At 39.1% G+C, this 24,136-nt stretch overlaps 1 protein-coding gene across 1 annotated transcript in view; it reads left to right on the top strand.

Moving 5' to 3' along the window:
• Positions 1–24,136, top strand: part of LOC117401193 (collagen alpha-1(XXIV) chain-like) — a 142,791-nt gene that overhangs the window by 97,896 nt on the left and 20,759 nt on the right. Inside the window, exons 28-45 of the mRNA XM_034001689.3 lie at positions 1,170–1,223; positions 6,874–6,927; positions 7,428–7,472; positions 7,910–7,954; positions 10,720–10,773; positions 12,299–12,352; positions 12,448–12,501; positions 13,096–13,149; positions 15,310–15,363; positions 15,712–15,819; positions 16,242–16,295; positions 16,443–16,550; positions 17,688–17,741; positions 19,092–19,145; positions 19,712–19,768; positions 20,289–20,342; positions 20,844–20,897; positions 22,349–22,402. Of these exons, the coding sequence (XP_033857580.2) occupies positions 1,170–1,223; positions 6,874–6,927; positions 7,428–7,472; positions 7,910–7,954; positions 10,720–10,773; positions 12,299–12,352; positions 12,448–12,501; positions 13,096–13,149; positions 15,310–15,363; positions 15,712–15,819; positions 16,242–16,295; positions 16,443–16,550; positions 17,688–17,741; positions 19,092–19,145; positions 19,712–19,768; positions 20,289–20,342; positions 20,844–20,897; positions 22,349–22,402 (1,065 nt within the window). The remainder of the gene's footprint in view (positions 1–1,169; positions 1,224–6,873; positions 6,928–7,427; positions 7,473–7,909; positions 7,955–10,719; positions 10,774–12,298; positions 12,353–12,447; positions 12,502–13,095; positions 13,150–15,309; positions 15,364–15,711; positions 15,820–16,241; positions 16,296–16,442; positions 16,551–17,687; positions 17,742–19,091; positions 19,146–19,711; positions 19,769–20,288; positions 20,343–20,843; positions 20,898–22,348; positions 22,403–24,136) is intronic.

The raw sequence follows: 24,136 nt of genomic DNA, 5'->3' as shown, positions 1-24,136 counted from the left end.
GAATGAAGCCTTTCATAAAACAAAAATGCATTAATTTAACATGTATTCATGACAGTGTGCATATTCAGAGTCTCTGGTATGCGTTTCAATGTCAATGGCATATTCTTGGAATCCCTCAAAAAAGGGAAAGGCTTAGGTGTTCTCTGCCAATATGTTTGCTGCTGTTTTTATTTAAAATGCACTGTTCTGCATGATGCACCACAATACAGAGGGGCCAATTAATGAAAGCACTGTTGCAGGAATAGCCTTATTCTGTGCAACCGGTTCCACACTGACAATATTCCACTGAGTAAAATGTGCAACAGGAAACCCCCACATGTCAACCTTATAAGAATAAAATCATAGTCATGCATGGAAAACATCTATCATTGAAGACGTCATTTGTACTGTTCTCGTGTTCAGTTAATATATTCCCTGTAAAATGTTATTATTATTATTTATTTCTTAGCAGACGCCCTTATCCAGGGCGACTTACAATTGTTACAAGATATCACATTATACATTATTTCACATTATACAGATATCACATTATTTTTTACATACAATTACCCATTTATACAGTTGGGTTTTTACTGGAGCAATCTAGGTAAAGTACCTTGCTCAAGGGTACAACAGCAGTGTCCCCCACCTGGGATTGAACCCACAACCCTCCGGTCAAGAGTCCAGAGCCGTAACCACTACTCCACACTGCTGCCCCTTTGTGATTAATAATGAATAGCAAGAGGTGGTAAACAACACAAACAGTACTTTCATAAAGGCCAGTCATTGGGTTTTGCTTATTAAAGCCACTCAGTTTTGTATATGTTCCCCCTCAGAGATGTTTAGAAGGGTGGTGATTTTTATTATACTGGCATTCCTGAGGTTGGATTGATCGTTTTCCCAGCAATCACTACAGATCAGTTGGGGCCTTCTTACTTAACAGACAAAGCTGAGGTTGATGTGCCAATTGTTCTTTTTTTACTCAAAGAAGGAATCAATTCAAGCTATTTAAACGTTTCCTTTTGCATATAAAAGGGATGGAAACAATAATAAACTCCTGTGATACATCTGATCTGAATCTTTATTGCCTTTTCATGGCAATAAAGAATTTACAACGGTTACCATGGAATTATGACGAAAGTGTTGGTTTACAACTGGCATGCAAGTAAATACCATGCATTGTTTTACAGGGACCAGCCGGACCAAGAGGGACACCAGGGACACCGGGAATCAAAGGGCGAAGAGTAAGAGAACATTCGAAACAACTCTAGAATTAGAATGTACTGTATGTAGAAATGAATACAGAAATAGAACCGGTAAGGCTGCTACTCACCAGACGCGATTCGACAAGCGGAACTGTGCAGAAATGCGACAAAATGAATAGAACCTATCCTTTTGATAAGTATCTTTCACACCACAGGCAACAAACAGGAGACATGGGGGCAACAGTAGGGTTACACTGGAGTGATGCGAAAATAAGTAGAATTGAATCCTTTTTCGATTTGTCATAGACAACTAGGGCAGCGGTTCCCAAACTTTTAGTATGTCGACCCACCAACTGCATTTTGTCTATATCTGTGACCCACCATTTATGTAATTATTTGGCTGACAGCATTTACAGGGATAACAGCGACACATGGTGCATTCCTCGAGTAAATTGATGGCTTTCCGTTATTTACAATAAAAAAAAATGTTAACACAATGTAATTTCCATATAGAGACTTGTATATCTATAGCACAGATGCTTATTATTATGTTACCTATATCCGACATACAACACTGAAATAATATGTGCAATTAAACCAAAACCAGCCACTTATTACTACACAAAATGAAATTCTCATTACCTGGTTTCCAGTGAGAAGGATGTCCTTGAGTTAATTTGCACAATTTTTCAATCCTTGGTGGAATTTTCGAGAGGCAGAGACTCATTTTCAACAAGGAGTTTGTTGCGTTGTTTTGTCTTAACTGCTGTCAGGTGGAAGAACTGGTCTCGAACAAGTAGGTGGTGCAAAATGGTAAAAGTATGTTTATGGCTGTGGCAATGCGCCCCGCCCCTGTGTGCATTTGTGTGTTATGTGTTGTTGCGTGCGTGTGTTAATGTTGGTGTATAGTCATTGGTACACGGGATATAAACGGGTCTGTGTTTCACGTGTATTTAAAAAGTGTAGATTTGTATTTAGGCACGAGGAGAGCACAAATCACTTCACGTGCTGGTTAAATGTAATATGTGAGCACGGGGTTGCACAGAATTAATTCACGTGCTGGGATTCAAGTGAATAATTAATTAGTAATTGAATCCCAGCACAACAGTATATACAGAGACACGTAGCACTCAGTCGGGGTTGGGTGTTCGGTGAGTGGAGAACGGGAGAGAGAGAAGGAGAAACTAAATAGTAACAAAGTAAGAACGTAAATAGTGTTTTCACTCACCGTGTTTGTTCGTCTGTCTGTTTAAGTGTTTAGTACGTTTTGTTTGTCTATTTTATTTTGGCGCAAGTGCCGTGTCCTGTGTTTTTGTCTGTTCCAACCTTTTTTTTTCTGTTCTGTTATTAAATGCTGAGCGCGGTCACGCTTAACCAAAACCCCAAATCTCTTTCTTTGTATTTCCTGCATCTGGTCTGACGCCACCCACTCCGGCCGTCTTTGTGACAATGGCTTTGGCTGACAAGGCAGGGTACTCACATTAACCAGCAACCAAAAACTGTGTAATGACTGAGAAGGAAATCTCATCTTCAGAGAACTATCGCATGACAGTTCAATCAACCCATCCTTTTCTTTGCTGTCCAGATAAAGCTGATTTTCTGAGTTTTTACTGTGAATGGGTCTTGAATCCAGTCATTGCAGTCAGATTCCATTTCAGGGGAGTAACATGAAAACTTCTCGTGAACCATTGACAAGTCGGTCACAATGTTTTGTTTAATGCTTTCAAATGGTAAGTCAGTGCTACCCAGGTATTCTGAAAGCTTTCAATTTATTGTGCAAAGTGAGTGTATTTGTATCACAAATTAAGTGAATTCACTGCGTTAAAGATATCTGCAAGGTAAGCAAATCTTGCCACCCAAACACCATTTCTGAAGTAATCTGCCAAATCAGACTTGTTCTTTCCTCAGTTCAAAACTTTTCCACGAGAGAGCCAACAGACTTCAGAATGAAGCAAGACTTTGTCGTGACTTGCACCCATCTCATAAAATAAAATAGCAAATAAACGTACGTTTAAAGGTCTTGCTTTGACAAAGTTTACTATTTTAATGGCGTTATTAAGAACATCATGTCGTTCTGCATCAATATTTTGTGTTGCCAGTGCTTCACGATGAATAATGCAGTGCACTCCCTTGGCATTCGGTGCAACCTCTTTAATAGTTTTCCAATTTATATCATTTGGATTCATAAATTCGTCTAGCAGTTTAAAAATGTCCTCACCTGTGGCATGACTCGGAATTTCTCTGCAAAAAAGCATTTCTTCAGAAAAGTCCCTCTCCCAGATAAACCATACAGATGCGAGTAATTGGCTTTTTCCAGCAACATCCATCAATTCATCCAATTGCAGCGTGGATGTATCACTAGCTTTAATCCTGTCAATGAGCTGCATTTCGATATCAGAAGCCATCTCTTCAATTCTTCTCTGCACAGTGTTGTCAGACAGCGGTTGGGTTTTCAGTTCTCGAGCGGCTTCAACACTGATCATGACCTCACACATGTCAATGGCTGCTGGAAGTAGAAGTTGTTCCCCAATCGTGTGAGGTTTCTTGGTTTTCGCTATTCTCAACGATACAAAATAGGGTGCTTTTAACGCTGATTCTGACACCGTTGCAGCTTTAAGTAAGCAATTCTGTTTTTTTTTTTTTTTTTTTGCTGTTTACGTAAAAAGAAACGTACTGTTTTATAAGCTAAATGCGGATGTCGGGTGTTCAAATGACGCTGCAATTTTGATGGCTTCATTGACTCATTTGCTAATATCTCAGTACAAATCAGGCACTGTGGTTTTGGATTATCGATGGGGCCAACAAATTCAAAACCAAATTTTAAATAATTATCATCGTACCTCCTGATCACAGACTTAGACGTTTTTGCACTGGGTTCTGTGCTGCCGTGTTCCTTTTCAGTGGGTTATTTACTCAAAGCAGGTCCTTGTTAAAGAAAACGATCCATTTTTGAACAGGTAGCTGTTTGCGCTTAGGAATACAACAGTTAGTCACACACGCACGCATGCACACATGCACGCACGCACACACGATGAGCTACACGTGACCAGACATCAAGATGCTTACGTTTTCTCAAAATACCAAAAATTAAAATAAAAATGAAATATGTACATTTAAAACAAATGTTTAAGTAAAAGTAGTTTACGATCATTTGAGTCCTGCTGTCACCTCCTGTCATCCTGTGACGACCCGTGTAGAACCTTACCGCAACCCACCATCTGGCAACCGCTGAACTAGGGAACTGACCAATCAGAAAACAGCTTAAATGCATGTGGTCCAGCAGGGTGAAGCAGTATCCAAAATGACAGAGGAAAAAATGATATTTGCCGTGGAAAAATACCTGGAGTTTTATGACAAAGATCATCGCAATTATATAGATACAGATTTGAAAAGTAATATATGGGAGTCCATTTCGAAGGCACTAGATAATGTTGACGAACATGTACCAGTCTTGATCATAGTTTTGTCAACAGTAATTATTTTTTAGTTTAATTGATCTGGCAGTTTTCCAATCTGTTGCATCACATCTGTGTTGCTTCTGGAGTTTATGGTCATGTGAAAGTATCTTGCCGCCCAATGAATAAATCGCATCACGTCTGGTGTGTGGCGGCCTTTACTTCCAATGTGGAGTTCACCTACTACTATGGCATGTGCATTGGCAAGCTATGAAGTGTGGTGTTTTGATAGCATGTCAACGACTAGAACAATATAACTGAGGAAAAATGTAAAGGGGATGTGTAACAGGGTGCAATAATACTGTATATCAGAGTTTCTACCACCAGTGACACATGGTAGAGGCACAAGTGATATTTACAGCATTCAGGCAAGTGCAGAAAAGGGATCGAGTTACATGATTTATTTATTTTTTACTGGGTTCGAGTCTTTTTAAACTGTTTACTACATTTGAACCAAAAAAAGGAAACAATAAACCAGCACAGAAAATACAATAAAATGAGTAGAAGTTGCTGCAGTGTCAGAGATCAGCATTTCCAGAGATACAAGAAGAGTCTGTTACAAAGTGCTTTTGAAATGAAAGGTGCCTGTGCCAGCCGAATGGAAGTGCAGATGTGTGTGTTTATGGAAATCGTGTGAGAAAAGTGAGAGAGGAATGCTAATTAGATACCTGGAGAATTGAAACACTTCTCACAGGGTCTTTAATACACTGGGAATCACTTGAACGCTTACTTCCAGCTCCTTGTAAATATTGATTTGGAGTTTCAGATGTTCTTAAGAATCTTAATGCTGTAGATCTAGGATCAGTGGACACAGGGAATGTGATAAATTAAAGACAATAACAAGTATTTTACTAGCTTCTAACTTCTGTCTATTAACAATTTCATTTTTGTGCAACAGTACAAAACTCAATTGTTTTCCATGTGGAAAGTGGAATTATATAAATATAGGCTAACTTAATTTGAGGCTTTATTTCTAGGCTATATACTGAAGCCATAGTTTTAATTTTGTGGTTCTGTGTGAATTATTTGGAGTAAAAACATCTGAGTTAAAGTTGGATATCAAGTCAAAATAAAAGGGAGTTGAATGAACACATTTATACCTTGGATTATACCATGCAAGTTCACTGCCAATGGAATCCTGTGTCAATATACGTGAAAGGAACCGTTTATTGTTATGCAAGAATGCTTTAAGGAGACAAACCACCGCTTCTTGTTCTTGTCAGCTTGCATATTTTATAAGCCAGTAGGGTGATGGAAGCGTATAAAAAATGTAGGTTTTAAGGGTGGAATTTCTTAAAACAATATTATAAAATCTACTTCCATAAAAAGTAATAAAATGGTCTGATTTAGTACTAAACAGTGGCTCCAGAACTCAGGCGGTCACAGTGCGCGGTAGAATTAATAATTAAGGCTTGATTAAGCTGCTCTTTAAGTATCATAAAAGTAAATGTAAATAAAATTATTTTCAAAAGATTTATGATACAGTACTAGATGTGACCAATTTACCTTTGTTTTGCCCTCACTTTTCCTGCCATGTGATATCAGAATGCTCCATATCCACCACGGCCTAATAGTGACACCTGCTGGGAGAGAACGGAACTGAGTTTCTTCAGTCGTTGCAGGCGGTATTTGGGTTTCCTCCTTGTGACTATGCAGTATTATTTCAATTAACCTGATTCCCAACAACATGCCTAAGAATCACCTAGGGCAGAGGTTCTCAACCTTTTTGCTTCTGAGTGCCCCCCCCCACCCCACCTGCTATAAATGTGTGTGTGTGTGTATATATATATATATATATATATATATATATATATATATATATATATACACACACACACACATCAGGGATGGAAATAAGACAATAAGACATTGGTATTTTTGCCAGTTCCTTGGCCTTCTGCTCTCCTGCCATTTCCTTTACAATTTCAATGGCACATTATCAATTCCTCAGCAATTGTATGCGATGTTTTTGCATCAGCAATTTTCTGCGCCAGTATGTACTATGAAAATAATGCATTCTCTGGTTTATTTTTGGTGGACCCCTTGAAACCTCCTCAAGGCCCCCTAGAGGGCTGCAGACCCCCGGTTGAGAACCGCTGCTCAGGGAGTGTTCTTTGCTGGAACATGTTTTAAGGTCCCTAGTTTGCTGTAGTTTTTTTTACCTTATTGCTCTTAAAATATATGTTGTCATGATTTTGTTTCCTAACCTTGCAATATCTCATATCTGATTTTAGGGGCCACGAGGTGCAGATGGTCTGGCTGGGGAGCCTGGGCCACAAGGTATTAAGGTAACTGTTTGATTTCTCAAATCAATGTGAATCTTCTACTTTATGCATTATGTGAATGGCAGGGGAATCATGGGTTAGCTAGAGCGAGTTAGAAGTATAGTACACTTTCATCATATCCAGCAGGGGTTCATTTTCTTTAAGAATTTACTAAGCAAAGTTGCCGTGAATCACTGCAATTAGTAGAACAAGATGAGATTTGGTTTGCTGTGGGATATATAATAAATACAATACATATATATTAAATATTACTAAGGAGTTGAAACAAAATTTGGCCAGGGTGTATGAATTGACCTCCAAAATGGCTTTTGAAAGGAATTCCTAAAGCTTACCCAGATTTTGATTTCCTGTGTTTCTTCAGCTTCAGGCAGTGGGCAGTGCCCTCGCCCACCCCCAATCCATGAGTTATTCCAAACACACTGACGGTGCATAGCTGGTGCTATTGGCTAGTAATACTTGATTTTAATCCTACAGCTTTCTAATATATTTGATTTCCTTGACAGGGTGAAAGAGGTGATCCCGGCAGGAAAGGCATACAGGGACTCATTGTGAGTAAATGATTCAGATTGCTGTCAATAACTTCCTTTTCATCTAGTTTGGTTGCGATGCTGTAAACGCTGGGTTCAAGCCTTGCTCGCAGTCTTGATGTCTACTTGATGGGGGATTAAAGTAAATCTATTTTGGGTGCTAAACCCAAGGTGTTTAGAATTTGTTCTGTTTGTTTCTCTTCAGAAGCAGAAAGAGCACAGCATGCTCTTATCATAACCCCCTCCAAATATGGAGCAAAATCATGTTTGTGGTCCCGGCAGTGATGTCGAGGCTTCATAGAACTGACAGTGTCAAAGGACATTATTTTACCTGAGACACTTTAGGGCATGGTGCTGTTTGTAAGCTATGCATGGTCATGTGCTCTTGCAATCTGCACTTATTAACCTTGCTTATGTTTGTGAACTGCTTTTGAAACTGTTTGATGTTTACTTCTTAGGGAAAAGCTGGGAATCCCGGAGAGAGAGGCCTTCCAGGAATACCAGTGAGTTTTAGTCTTTAAAACCCTTTTCTCTACAGGTTTGCAGGTGTGAGGGCAGACATGTGTCAAGACCACTCTTATTGCTTCTCATCTCACACAGACTGAACCATTCAACCCCTGTCAGGAACCCTGTAAACTGCTTTTAGTTCCAGATTGCCAGCTATTAAAAGATTTCATTAAAAAAAAACATCAGTTGAAAGGTTTGCTTGGTGTTAATAAAAGGCAGGATGCTTCTTGTAAAGTGGAATGTTTTTTTTTTTTGAAAGCAGAAAGTTTTAGATAAAGCATTTACCCTTTGATTTCGAGAGGCCTACACAAGTGAGTTGCAAGTTATTTATGTATTTATTGATTTACTGGGTGTCTGTACATTTGCTACACTGGCTGCTGTAGCAACATGCTTCTTCAAGAGAATATGCAATTGGCACCCAAGACAAACCACGTTGATAGAAACGAGGTTTAAGTTTTCGTTGGATGCTATGTTTATTTGATATATTTACTGTCATTCCGCATTTAAAGTTTCACTAGAACATCTGGCAGTGCTTCCTTCGTGACCACATCAAGACCACGGCCACTTAGCTGCATCAGCTGGTCCACTTTAATACTTCTTACCAGAGAATGATAGGGCCTTTGATGATTTAATAGAAAATGTCTGTCAGCGAGCACATCCAGCATTCATGACTATCGGTAAAATAAAACTGTAAAAAATATATTAAAAAAATATTTAAAAAAAATAAAAACATGTTTATTAAGGCCATGCATGGAGAGACGTCTGTTTGTATTACCCAGTGAACTACGTCGTAATGAAACAATTACCATGAGCAGTATTTAAACATCAGCATCTTTTACACAACAAACTTCTTCTAATGGCAAGAGTGACATCTAGTGTACATTCCGGGACATTCTTTTAGCAGGCATTACAGTCAGTTCCTTATAACAGAGCAATTACAGCTAAATACTAATGACTTATCTTACTGTACATGGTAAACAAGATTGAAAAAATGTATTATCAAGTTACTGTGTAAAGAACTATTCATTCACATATAGCAGCAGTGTGGAGTAGTGGTTAGGGCTGTGGACTCTTGACCGGAGGGTTGTGGGTTCAATCCCAGGTGGGGGACACAGCTGCTGTACCCTTGAGCAAGGTGCTTTACCTAGATTGCTCCAGTAAAAACCCATCTGTATAAATGGGTAATTGTACGTAAAAATAATGTGATATCTTGAAACAATTGTAAGTTGCCCTGGATAAGGACGTCTGCTAAGAAATAAATAATAATAATAATATAGTCGAATGAAGACTGTGGGATAATGTTACATTAACATATTGAATTACATATATATTATTATATTTAAAAAAAAATGATGTCTCAATCCTAAAATTCTAGGTGGTGCAAAACTTTTGGCCATTGCTGTAGTATGATGTAAATTAGATCTGATATGGATTAGTGGGGAATACATGGCCTGACTTGATTCATGAAGTGTGTTTAATCATTCCCCTGAGGGAACTGCTGTGAATTTCCCAAATACTCTGTTGTGCACTAAGGCATTAAACATAAACTCCCTTGCTGGTTTCTGATCTACAGTTATCTTGGTCAAAATAATATAGTACAGTTCTGTCAAAACTACCAGGCACTGGAATGATATGTACTGTGGAGCTTTCAGCAGACCTCTTGTTGTATATGTTTATGAAACACTGGATGCTGCGAGAAGGGCCTCTTAAACCATTCCAGTGGCACAATAAATGACGACATGCCATCTTTACTGTGTTTACTAAAACCAGACCTTTAATTTGTTATCATTTTAAAGCCAGTAAAAAAAAAAGCCTTTAAGTGCAATTTTAATTATCTCGTTAAACCGGTGAAAGAAAACTTAAATACAGCGTAAATGCTCTTTGGTTGACGAACAAACGAAAAGTAAGAGTGAATTTATTTGAGGGTTCCACAGCTGTTCATACTTAGGATGCAATAAATTCAAAGCCCGAGACGTGTATTTTGGTTTGAGATTGGGAAATAAAAGCCTTCCTGGGAAATATATTTGGCAGGCTGGTAATCATTGGTTTGGCAATAATAGATACTGTAGTGTATGAACCTTTTTCTTTTCCGGCCTGGTTTCAGTGCGTCCTACAATAATAGAAACTGTAGTGTATGAACCTTTTTCTTTTCCGGCCTGGTTTCAGTGCGTCCTACAATAATAGAAACTGTAGTGTATGAACCTTTTTCTTTTCCGGCCTGGTTTCAGTGCGTCCTACAATAATAGAAACTGTAGTGTATGAACCTTTTTATTTTCCGGCCTGGTTTCAGTGCGTCCTACCTTGGTGGCTGTTACAAAGCTTCATGAATTGCAGTGTTTCCAGTCATGTACCTTCAGAGTTAACAGAACCACAGTATCTTCTAGAACCTTTGTTGCTTAGTCAGGGTGTGTTATTATTATTATTTGTTTATTTAGCAGATGCCTTTACCCAAGGCGAGTTACAGAGACTAGGGTGTGTGAACTGTGCATCAGCTGCAGAGTCAATTACAACAACATATCACCCGAAAGACAGAGCACAAGGAGGTTAATTGACTTCCTCAGGGTCACACAATGAGTCAATGAGTGAGCCGGGATTTTAACCCAGGACCTCCAGGTTACAAGTCCTTTTCTTTAACCACTGGACCACACAACCTCGTGTGTGTGTGTGTGTGTGTGTGTGTGTGTGTGTGTGTGTGGCCTACTAACGGAACACACTGCATTCGTTGAAGTTTAAAATCTGCTGTTTTTTGTTGATCTTTAAGGGTACACCTGGGTATCCTGGAAGCACAGGGGAGAAAGGAGCCCACGGAGAGTCAGTGAGTACATCTTTCTATCTGATGTTTTGTTTAGCTTGTGCTTTTTCTTGGACATTTTTTTCTAAATAAATAAATACATTTTTTCAGAAATTATATAATATTTGCCAGTCTAAATACTTTACATAGCAACGAAACACAAAAGTTCTGCTTGTTGAAAAAACATATATGACCAACTTCCTGTTTCCAGGCCCAGTTACTGTGTTACTATGGAAATAAAGGGAACTCTTATCAAATATCATACAAATTACTTACCAATATCCACAAACCCTCCTTTATCAATAAAAATTGGACACTATGTTCACTGTAATTACTACTGTATTCCTTTGAATTTAAGACACTTCTTCAAAAATAGCCTGCATCTTAAATTCAAGTACAGTATAGTGATGCCTGTATTAAAATCACCAACAAAAGACGCGACTACCCGAGTACACAAACAGCAACGTGACTGACTGCCGAGGAAAGATGAACCAAATTGTGACATACAGGCAGCCATTTTCAAAGAAGAGTCATTAGCTTCTTGAGGAATTCAAAGAGAAGCTTTTAGAATTTAAGCGTTTCTGTCAAACATTACCAGCTGGACAGATTGGAAATGCTGATCAGACCCCGTATTTTGCCAACCAAGAAAAATAGGTGTGAGTAATCTCCATTGTGCATACCGTTCTGACTGTTGTGTTTGCAATGCGGTCAGTGCTGTTGTGGTTGCTGGGTTACATGTTGCCTGATGTTGTGGAGGGTTGTGTTGTGCTTGCTGTTGCCAGTATGCGTAAGTGAGATGTGTGTATGACAGAGATTTACAGTACGCAGCACAATAAACGAACTCCGTGGTTAATCTACAACAACACTGTTTTGTGTCAGTTTTGTATGATACAACAGCATAATTGAGGTTGTATCTTTGTAAATGCATATTTAGTTGATGTTTTATTTTTTCCTCAAATTGAGGGTGGTACATTTGGGCTGCGTCTTAAATTTGAAGGAATACGGTGTTTCTCATAGTGAGTTACTCCCCTCTACTCAAAATAAAACAAAACATATTAAGATAGCTGTGTTGGCTTGATCAACTTGCATTTTAGAAAGACACTTCAAAGGACCTTTTAGTTGGAAAGTTAATTTGTAAAGCATGGGTAAGAAACACTGTACAAATGTCAATTCCATGACCTATCCCACAGTTACTGTCTAAAATAATATTTGGTGCCAATATTCAAAATAAAGAAATGGGTGTGCTTTTAAATGGCTATGGATCTGGAGGTCAGGTATAAATATTGCTTAGGATAACCTGACATGCCGAGGCTTTGTGCTGTGAGAGTCACCAATACCAGGCGTGCAGAGCAGACATTTATTACTGACTTTGAAGTCCAAATGGATTTCCAAAACCTGCATACAAGGTGCCACTGAAAATGAATAGGACATAGCTGGCATGTAATCAGTCCTCAAGGTCAATATGCGGCAGAAACTTGGTTTTGTTTTGATGTTCTTATGTTTTACAGGTATTTTAAATCCTTCTCTGGAAATCTTTTGTGTTTTTTAGGGCCCCAGGGGACCGCAAGGGGAGCCCGGTCTGGCAGGGGAGATCGGCCTTCAGGTGACTATACTGCGATTCATGTACTGAGTTTGTGAGGAGACGTTGACTGGAACATAAGGAGAGTTGCTGACCTGCAGCCGCTCTCTTTCTTTTAGGGACCCCCTGGACCAGAGGGAGACCCCGGCCATCAAGGGGAGCCTGGTGAAAAGGTAGGTTTGAGGGATAATCTACTGCTGTCTCTCTTTGAGAAAGGGATGTTGTAAAGTATTTCTATTCAATCCATTGAGTAATAGTGTACATTATCTGAGAATTAAAATGTGAATGAGTGCCAAGTAATTGACCATGGGCATGACTAATAGAGCTACTACTCAACCCCTGTACAAAGGCTGGCTGTGACAGTCCATGAGGTTTCTACTTAGGACCTGAATTGTTATCAATGGTATCCAGTTTCATTGCAGTACTATTTTTGGTACCATAAGCGACAATTTAAATGACATTTGAAGTTAGTTAATCAAAACAGACTTTTAAAAGTCTCTGAACAACTGAGCTTTGTGAATAGGGCCCTGCATCTCCCAGTGAAGCTCTAGCCTGGCCCAGGATCATATTTAAATAAGTGCTTTCACTCAGAGGCAAGACTCCCTGAGGCAGCCAGGAGCAGCCAGGAGCAGTCATTCTGCAGACATCATGGAGAGAGCTGTCTCATGCTTGGCTGGCTTCTCTGCTGCAGAGGACCTTGGTGAAAGCACAGGGGAAGACTAGAAACATTTAGAATGAAAAGGGTAACTGAACTTTGTTTTCTCTAGGGAGACGTTGGACCAGCTGGAAGTGAGGGTGAGCAGGGACAACAAGGAATGAGGGTGAGTCATCTGCTTTGTTTATCTGATGTAGTTCATATGTTTTTTTTCAGTTCACAAGGGAACACTGTTCTCCAGAATAAATCGTTTTTAAATGCGCTTCAGGTTTAGAGAACTTTATTTCCATTCTAGGGATTGTTTTAGCAGAGAACATTAGAACATGAACTGCATGTCAAAATGAATTTCAGTTGTCCTGAGAACTCTTAAGTATTGTTTCAAAAAGAAAACTTGAACAGATGGCTATCTGCTTTTTACACCAAATAACATCCCAAAGCAGTGTTTACACGTGACAGCCAAGATGAGGTGTTTTTGCTGCAGACAGCTATGAAGATGTAGTCTGATAGTATGCCTATTTATATTAGCTGCCTTCCCCTCTTCATTAATTAAACTTCGTTCAGTACGATATGTGCATTCTGTAAAATGTTAGTTTTCAGCCCCAAAAAATGGTTCTGCTGAAAAAAACGGCCTGGGCCTGTATCAATCATTCGTGTGTGAATAAATTACTTGATTTGTTCGTACGCATACAGTTTAGAATTGTCGCATGCATAATTCAGTCCTGATTTATCAATCTTGCGTAAGGCACTCATACACATGTTTCTAAGTAATAGATGTTAATATATCTCAATTTAACTAAAGTTGTTCGCATGTGGAAATTTGCATTTCAAACGCCCCTATATAGCCATATATTGTAAAGTCTGTCACTGCTCCATTTTTTAGACGAGTGTCCACACTGATGTTTTGAAGAGTGCATGAATCGTGGGTTCTGCCTGGCCAGTCAACCAGAGACAGGCATCAAATATAACCTGGACATTATTTGAATGATACTGTTTTCTGTTCACAAAATTAATTCTCTTCTCTCTTGGTGCATTAATTGCTACATGAGTACAGTCTATATAGCACCAGTTGTATTTGGGGAACTCAGCAATTGAATGGAAATCCCTTTTTACTTCTATCTGCTGTTTTTCCCTTAGGGAAATTGAATGTATGGAGGACAGAATAAAATGGTCCAAAGTCCAAAACCCCTGGCATCAATGCGCTAAGAGTTATATCTCCGATTTGCCTTTGAAAGCTGCCAAAAAGCCAATAGTAGACAGAACTTGAATATGTGCAGGAATAGGGAGTGTGCACTTGGTGGGTCTGTGCAACCTAGGACTCAACATCTCCCTCAATTCCATTACATTAGGACTGCCTTTGGAAAGCGGTATCTTACGAAAAGTTCTTCAGTACTTTCTTTGACAGTCATATTGATCCCGAAACACTCTCTCGCCAAAAAGCAGCATTAGCAAGATCAGCCATTCTATAAATGACATACAGTACGTATTACCATATGTGAATTTATATAACTAACACCTACACCCCTGCTACAGCTTACAGTATCCTATTAATGTCTTCTGTAGTTACCAAGAGTCACAAAAACATTAACTTCTGTTTATTAAGTAATAATCATGGTGGTGGAAACCAATACTTATATCGTATTACCGCCTAAACATTAATAGCACTATTAATAATACAGTAGTTGGTATATAACGGCAGTCATTTATGAAAGAATGATATGCGACAAACATCACAATTTCAGCAATACTTGCATTGATAACATCAACCTACATATTGCAGTGATTACGGCTCTTTAGCTGATTTAGTAGGAGTTTGCTCTTATCTTGCAGTACCAGCATTCTAACATAAGGAAACGATCGTACGCCCGGTCCAGAGTGCGCGTGAGTCTACGAACATTCTCACGCAAACGTCAGTGCTGATAAATCACATACTTTTTGTTTGAATGTGCGCACGCAGGGTTCAGAAGGGAATTTAGGTAACGGCCCAGGTTTTGAACCAAAAAAGTGGCAGAATGAATTGACACAATTTTTGTTGTGTGTGTTTTACTCATAAAAACTAGTTGAAAGATGTCATTGGGATACAATTGTAATACCAGGGTGACACCCTGAAGAACCCTTAGCAGAACCATTAGCAACACAATGGCTCACACATTGCACAGTGGTCCTTTTACAGAAGTATAATGGTACCGATATGATGGTGCTATTCTACTAGTGTTCTTATCATTTCAGCTGCTTTTGTGTTTCCATTGGCTCCACGGTACAGAAAAGTACTTTTGTGATGGCATATTAACAGATTTTATAGAAACTGTATTTTGTGCTCTGAAATTAGGGTCAACCAGGTCCGGCAGGCGAAGACGGTATACAAGGAAAAGATGGATTGAAGGTAAAAGGAAGATGGATTTGACCTGACTTCTGCATCAGTTTAGTAAATATATATATGTACAGTTCATAAACAGTTCTATATATTTCAATATTTGACTGTCACAATTATATCACATCCCCCAAACCACAGTTCCATATTTATTTGTTACATCCGTAACACTTTATTTTAAGTGTCATTAGTACGCTGTGTGAACACACTTTTAGTATTACTAACATGCATAACAATGCGTCTAATTCTACTGCATCTATAGTACTTGATTAAATGTGTGCTTGCAGTGTTAATGAAATCACCTGATGACAGTATGATTATTCTGATTCATCATAGTGGTTTTCTCATATTATTCTCTAGGGGGAGATCGGTGACCCAGGACCTTTCGGTGAGACCGGCGATAAAGGTGATGCTGGAGATCCCGGTGTCATTGGTCCTCCTGGTGACGTTGGGAGAAATGGAATACAAGTAAGAATCTTTGAGAGTTCAAAAAACGTTTGTGTTAAAGAAGCATCAGCATACCCAGATTTGCATTCCATCCACTAAACCAAATTGAAAACAGACATTGAAGGTGAATAAACTGGAACTGGGTAAGATCGCTGTCTTGGTTTGTTCATACGTTAGAGATAAGCTTCAGTGTTTTTGAATGAATAGTCACAGGCATGGCACCCTATAATACACACTCATATGTCCACACAATATTTTTTCCAGTCGGCTGAACTTGTATGGTCCTTGTTTTGTTTTTTTGTCGTCTGTTATCATGCTGTCCCTCCTGAAGACTTTTTTGGTTTCATTTTCACTGGTCATACATTGAAATAACTGAAAACATGTAATGTAATGAACTTACAGCAGTGCTTGAGCTACAGAGATCTTTGTGTTTTATAACACAGGGACCCGAAGGAAAACCAGGACTTCCAGGACACCGTGGTCGCCCAGGAAAGAAGGTACACATATCATTCATGACAGACAATACCCATGTTTGTGCTCCAAAGCAACAATAGCTTCCTATGACTGCCTCTCTGTGGATGTCTACTGGTATGAATTACATGTTAAGTCCCTTCCTGTTTTGATCATATCTGTTGTTCTGACAGGGTGAGAGAGGCCCGACTGGATATATTGGAGAAGTTGGGTCTATAGGGGATCCAGGACCACCGGGAGAAACGGGACTGAAAGGCGGAAGAGGAACTCGAGGACCCGTGGTACGGTTTTGCATTCCAGCCCCACAAACTTTGGAACACCAAAACGCGATAGGAGCTTTCAAAATGCCTTGTTCAGAATTGTTTAGAGTTTAATCTTTCTCCTGAGCATGGCTACAGAATTCTTGCATTATTAAGAATCTGCCCTTGTGAAAGACTAATCTTGAAACATGTACTGAATCTGATCAGCTAGGTTCATTTAGGTTTAATATATGTTAATGCTGATCCTGAATGTACAGTACAGCATTGCTGCATTTGATTTCAGGTTTAAAAACGGCACAAGGTTGACATTTTCAGTGTCGGAACAACTGGTGTGTAGCATTGAGGTCAGGTGCCACCTCATTTGGAATAGCTTAGTTACAAAACAGTCTTGTGATATTGCCTAAATGGTCGTTATGAACTTTCCAACTTTCTTAGACCAAACATTCTTTTAAGTAAAAAAGCTTAAGGGCCCTACTGACCTGTAACTGCTAAACCCTAGCTGCCGTAATTCAGCTCAAGTGCTTGGAGAGAGCGGAATGAAAAGTTTATTTTTATTTAACTTCATTAAGTATGATTTTCAGGACAAAGTGCTAATCACAGTTTCTCATGTAAACCTAAGCCAGCTAAACCAATTGCATGACAAGTATGGAACAGCTTAATCTGATCATGACCAGCAGATTGACAGACTAGTACCTTTCAGTTGGTAGCAGCATGTGTAAACGACACATCCCAGAGGTCCATTGGTTAATAGAGGTTATCATATCTTCCAGGATCAGATATGACAGGTTCTACTGTAATTTCCTTTGTATTATCAGGTAGATCGGATATTGTATATCATTACTACTCCTCACACAGCCTGTTATTACCTGTTTGTCAGCAACAGGCGACCTGCTTCTGAAGAAATATACTTTATGTTTCATTATCTGTTATTTACAAACCGCAAGCTTTTTCTGACTCCCACCCAGCCCTTCCACCACAAACACATTGCAACCCTTTAGCAGATTTGATAAGGCATTATAAAAAAGAAAGACACAGTCAAGCAAGAGGGGTGGTGTGTAAGGGTGGTGTGTAAACTTGACTGGACTGCCTTGGTTCGAGTGATGTTTACCTTCTGGGTTATAGACTAGACTCATTCACAGATTTCTGTTTCATTTGCAGGGGCATTTGGGATTGATGGGTCCGGTAGGAGAGCCGGGAATTCTGGGATACAGTGTAAGTTGCTTCAACTCCACATTTTGATAATGCGATTTCTTCACTTTGATGTGACCCACAGGGCAAGTTGATAAAATCTGCATTGCAGTTCTCACATAGCTTCAAATCGTGATGCTTAAAAGAAATACAATAATGGAAATGTAAAATAAGATCAGATTACACCTCGGAACATAATATGCATTTTATATTTTCATAATATTTTTTTGGCATAACATTTCAATTCATAGCGTCGTCATGTTTTACCTGAAATGGCTATGAAGTAAGTCAGGGGCAAGAGAATTTGCACCCCAAAACATCTCTTTATTTACTGAACTTGACAGTGGTCCAATGATGCCAGCTGATACTATTTTATTTATTTATTTTTTTTTTTATTTGGAATTGCCAATTGTATTTTACCACATTTTCTCCCCAATTTGAAATGCCCAATTCGTAAGCCTGGCTCACTGCTGCAACCTTGGTGCTGACTTGGGAGAGACAAAGACGAACACATGCGTCCTCCGAAACGTGTGCTGTCAGCTGTCTGCTTCTTTTCGCACTGCAGCCCCGCCATGCAGCTATCTTGTAGCACCAGCGCATGGACAGCCTACAGGGGTCGCTCTTGCGCGATGAGCCAAGGACACCCTGGCTGATCTAAACTCTCCCCACTCTGCCAATTGTGTGCCACCCTGTGGGAACTCCTGTCCACAGTTGGCAGTGGAATGGCCTGGACTTGAACCAGTGACCTCCAGGCTATAGGGCACATCCTGCACCCCACGCTGAGTGCCTTTACCGGATGTGCCACTCTGGAGCACCCGATATATATATAACCTAGCAGCAGCTTTCTTGGGTTTGTCCAAGCAGAAAGTATAGAGTAGTGTTATTCTGGCATTCTTTCTGACCACCAAGTTAGATCATTGGAATCCTTCAAAAACACACTAGTATGTGAGGCTCCCGAGTGGCGCATCCAGTAAAAGCACTTGCGTAGAGTGTCGGATGCGCCCTATAGTCTGGACGTCGCAAGTTCGAGTCCAGACTATTCCTTTGCCGACCGAGGACGGGAGCTCCCAGGGGGCGGCGCTCAATTGGCCGAGCGTCGCCCGGAGGGAGGGAGGGTTAGGTCGGCCAGGGGGTCCTCGGCTCACCGCACACCAGCGACCCCTGTAGTCTGGCCGGACGCCTGCGGGCTTGCCTGTAAGCTGCCCGAGAGCTGCGTTGTCCTCCGACGCTGTAGCTCTTGGGTGGCTACATGGTGAGTCCGCAGTGTGAAAAAAAAAAAAAACCAAAAAAAACAGTAGTATAAAATCTGTCTAATCTAATAAAATATATGAAATTGAAGAATGATATTTGTTATTATGAAAAATATTTTCACAGGGTCATCTAGGCAAACTAGGTCCAGCTGGTCCACCTGGTCCTAAAGGTCTGAAGGTAAGAATATTATGTGTACACTATGAACAGCTCACCTTGGGATGCTTCAAAATTGGTGCCTGCTTGGAATGTTGAATTCAAGCAAGTCCAGGCATGATCTACAGTATAGTTCTATGGACAGTGGAAGCACAGGACCTCTTGTGTTTTTCATAACATTTATATAATTATTAGGTCTTAACATACGTGATAATTGGCTCTTTGTTATGGTGTAGTTCAACCTATTATTGCATCTAGAACAAGCAAATGATTTCCAAATTTTACAATAAAACTGTATTTTTTGTTTTGTCTTGTTTAAAACTTGTTTTGTTACAATTTTGTTTTATCTTAGTCTTCCTAATTTAACAATTAAAACCACATTTTTTGTCTCTTTTTAATTTCCGTTTTATTCAATTTTGTATTAGACTGTTTCATTTAATGCTTTAATTGTTCATTTTTTTGTGCTTTGGGATCCTTGTGATGACAGGCACTATAGTGAATTGGATTGGATTGGATTATACTTGGTATTGACGGATCACATTTGCAGTATGTTTAGGTTTTTACCTAATGCTCATTTGAACCTATTCTAGGGTTTCCCAGGAGAAGACAGCACTGTACCAGGACCACCCGGGCCCTTAGGTGAACCAGTAGGTCTTGCTTTCTTTAAACATACACTATTTATCTACAATGTGAATGTTAAGAGGTTGTAACGGGCTTGCTATAGTTCTATGTGCTGTACACTATGTAATACATATCCTAATGTGGCTTGTGAGAATATGGTGCATGGTGGCACAACGAGGATTGATTTATTGTAATGGATCTGTTATGAATAGATTATCAAGAATATATTTTTATGAATTAAAAAGGCCACCAACAGTATAGTAGGTGTTACTTCCTTGTATCTATATCTGATGTTTCATTCATGTGATTGATATCTCCAGTTTATGCCCTTCAGTGGAAAGGTTAAGGTTCATGTGGAAGTTGGGTTTGGCAACAGACGCTAGTGAAAAGACTAGAGCCAGTTTTGAGACCCCAGAAAGAGTTTATTGTTCACTGCGCTGGCACATTGCAGTGCATTTCATTTAATATCTAAACCTTTGAAATGTCTTTTTGCTAAAGTTTTTATTTTATTTACCAAGGCTCATCTAACCTGTGTCTGATTTGTAGGGCTCTGCTGGTGAGCGTGGGGACCGAGGAGAGCCTGGAGATGAAGGCTACAAGGTAAAAAAAAAAAAAGAAAAAATAAGAATGAAAATAATAGTAATATTTAAACATGTATTTTTGGTTTTTGAGGAGGTGTGTTTTTATTTTGTAACTTTAGCTTGTAGTGCCTCTTTGTTGCTTGGAATTAGGCGATTAGCACATCATTATGGAAGTTACAAAGACTGCTGGGAGGTCTCTGTCTCCCAGCTGAATTTGCAAGCAATAAGAAAAACTGCTGGGTTTGTCTTATTTGTCAATCTTTTGACCTAACAATCCAAATGAGACTACAGAATGCTATTCACTAAGCCCTGCATAATGCATCTTCATCACTACCTGCATTCAGTTGTTGTGTTATTGTGTGTAATAAAAGGCTGTTCACAAATCTAGGCCTTGTTTACTGCATGGGACTCATCACTTCAGCACCAGCATTTCAATTGCTGATAAAGTAACCATGAGTCCTATGAGCTTCAGCTCCAGTTGTGATAACTATTGTGAATGACTGGTTGGTTGTATTTGCAGGGTCATGAGGGCATTCCTGGGCCTAGAGGAGCCGTTGGACAGCAAGGATCACCAGTAAGTCTCTTTTTAATTGAACCTTCACAAATACACAAATGATAGGGACATTTAAGTCCATGTTTTTAACAATATAATATAACATAGAGTACTGGAAACTGCTGCATCATCCTGGAGTACCGTTTCTATCTATAAGGATAGTGTTTTAAACCATTAAAATATATAACTTTGTATTGTGAGAATTTATATTAAAACATACAAACATACAACAATTCCCACAATAAGGCTATACATACATAATGTCTATGCATCACCCAAACAAATACAGTATGTTAATATATGACCCTGTATAAATGTATGTATATTGTCACCAATGGCAACATTTTCATAGTATATCTTTTATAAACTTGGGGTTGGTTTATACTTCCGACTGCGTCCCAACGGTCGGAATGACATCATCCACACTGCCGCGAGCTGCGTCTTTTTTAAAACGTCGTACGGCCTTTTCTTGTGTGTCTGCGACCGCAAAACGCACAGGATCGGATGATGTTGAAAAAATCCAACATTTGACGCATGGTCGCAAGCCAGTGAAGCGCGATGGAGCAAGTTTTTGAGGAACTCTTAATAGAAGAAGTTCATAAAAATGAACAACAGAACAGGATTTTAAACTTGCCCCTAAACTGAATTAAATTAAAGCATAAATGAACCTTTGCTAAAATGAATATTGGTGCTTAAATACCATGTGCAGCAAACACTTGTATAATAATAACAATAAAAATGAATACAATGTATTTTTATTTGTATTATTGTTATTCTTTTTATATATATATATATATATATATATATATTTTTGGAGTCACTAATAAGTTAACGTCGCTATTTATTTTCTGTTCATTAATATTAAACCGCCCAATTGCTCTCCCAATCAAATCAGTAACGTTGCTCAGCTGTTCAATACGTCTGATCGGAGGCAGTATGGAGAACAGCTGACTGTTCCCGTTCTGTCTCAAAGTGTCCCAGTATTGTGGAGCCTGTTGGCAACCCTAGTCACAAGTCGACACCGGCAGTAAAGCAGACTGGCTGAAAGTATGACCAACAGCTACAATAACTTTGCTGCGTCAAAAAGTCTGGGAACTCGGGGGTGCGTCAATCCTTCTGGTGCACCCGTAGACGTGTCTGCAGCTGACGTACGGCTTTTGTCTGCGAGAGAAGTATAAACCAACCATGCCTATGCTAGTTTGTGAATCTGTTATAAATGTACATGACTTCTTCAGATGAGTTGCACAGCTGTTTGAATCACAATTAACTTTGCTGCAAAAGACTGATTTTTGATTTTTAGGTGGTGTATCTTTAAGCACATTTGTTTCTGTATCATATTGTTTCCTTTGATAATGTAAAAGTAGTTTGAAATACATGTGCCATTTGAGTACAGAAGTGAAGTGAGACATGAATGTGACTGAGTCATTTATGAATGAGACTGAGTCATTTCCTTTGTGTTGTTCTTTAAAAAGGGGCATCTAGGGGAGCGTGGAGAGCAGGGTCCCAAAGCAGAACGAGGGCCGCAGGTAAGACCACTCTCAGGCCTGGGAGACATGCCATTGCAGCCCCTCAGAGATACCCAGTCATGTTCAAGAACTAGTTCAACATAGACTTTCTCTAAACTAGTTCACTAAACTAAGCTAGCTTTGGTAGAGAATTGACCAAGGCAGCCAAGCTAGTTCCTTCATGAGAATTAACCCCCCTATCTTGTTTCACTGAATCATCTTAAAACAGTAACCACTAATCCTTGCTACTGCTACCTGTTTAGTTACCTGTTTTTCATCACTGTAAGATAAGTGGAGTGTGGAGTAGTGGTTAGGGCTCTGGACTCTTGACCGGAGGTTTGTGGGTTCAACCCCAGGTGGGGGACACTGCTGCTGTACCCTTGAGCAAGGCACTTTACCTAGATTGCTCCAGTAAAAACCCAACTGTATAAATGGGTAATTGTATGTAAAAATAATGTGATATCTTGTAACAATTGTAAGTCGCCCTGGATAAGAGCATCTGCTAAGAAATTAATAATAATAATAATCCCTGTTGCAAAAGCTATTGAATATCTGCACGCTGTGTGGGAACCTGAGATGGGTTAACCCTTTGTTGTATACTGAACATCCTTTTCATCCCTGTAAATGTAACCATTTAACCCAGTATACAATTATGTACACAAAGCTAACAGTTAAAGATATAGGGCTCTATATACTAATATTACTTACATGTTAGTAAATACTGCAAATTCGTAGCCTCCATCCTTCATAGAATTTTTGCGTGCGATGTACTAAACAGCTGTTTTTCGTGAACAACTACCGTAATATCACCACAAGTTTACGAACAGCATACATTACTGCTCATTATACAGAAGAGATAGGAATTTGCATTTCATTATAAATAGATTCGCAATGCTGAAAATCAAGATTTAGAACTTCCTTCTGGCAAAGCTAAATGAGTGGTAGAGTGAACAGAAAAAAGTACCGTAGTAGGCAAATATAATAAGATGGAGCTATGGCTTCTGCAGACTCCGACCTTGATGAAACTATGGCACCGGCCAAAAAGAAAAGGAAAACTAATTTCCACAAAGACGAGATTGACCTGTTAGTTAGTGAAATGGAAAAAAAAATCAGGACATATTAAACAATTCACAGAGCCAAAAAACATTAAGAAACAAAACATGGAAAGAAAGAACTAACGAAATTGGACGCTGTAAGCGACAGACACTTGACATTAAAAAAAAATGGCATGCTCTTAGGAGGATTACAAAAAATAAAGAAGCAGAAAATAAAAAAACAAACAGGACAAACTGAATGTGATGTGTTAAACATAGCGAAGACCCTGGGCACAGCGAAAACAAACCAAAACGTAGATCTAAAAGAAAGGGTCCCCAAAAACAGAAAGCATAATTAAAACTAAGCTTGTTTCTATGTATGGAAGTTTACCATGGTAAATTTGCACAGTAATTCTGCAGTTTACCATGTTTGTACTCGTCTGTATCCTAACCATGCTTCCCTATGCTTTCAGTGCTTTAATTTAAGAATATCACAGAAATGTATATTTTAGTTGTTTAAAGGAAAAAAGCACAGTACATACAGTAGGCTACGCAAGTAAATACTTTTCGTTGTATTTTTGTTGTCTATGCACGACATAATTAATTACTGAGAAGAAAAGATTTCAGTTTGTCTTTAATTAAAGAACTCTGCAATGATTTGTTTCGTGTTTCCCTTCCATTATTAATGTCAAGTTTAAAATAAAGCACCTTAAAATATAAA

The sequence above is a fragment of the Acipenser ruthenus genome, chromosome 10 (genome assembly GCF_902713425.1).
Source record: "Acipenser ruthenus chromosome 10, fAciRut3.2 maternal haplotype, whole genome shotgun sequence".
NCBI classification, from domain to species: Eukaryota; Metazoa; Chordata; class Actinopteri; order Acipenseriformes; family Acipenseridae; genus Acipenser; species Acipenser ruthenus.
This window is presented reverse-complemented; position numbering and strand designations above follow the sequence as displayed.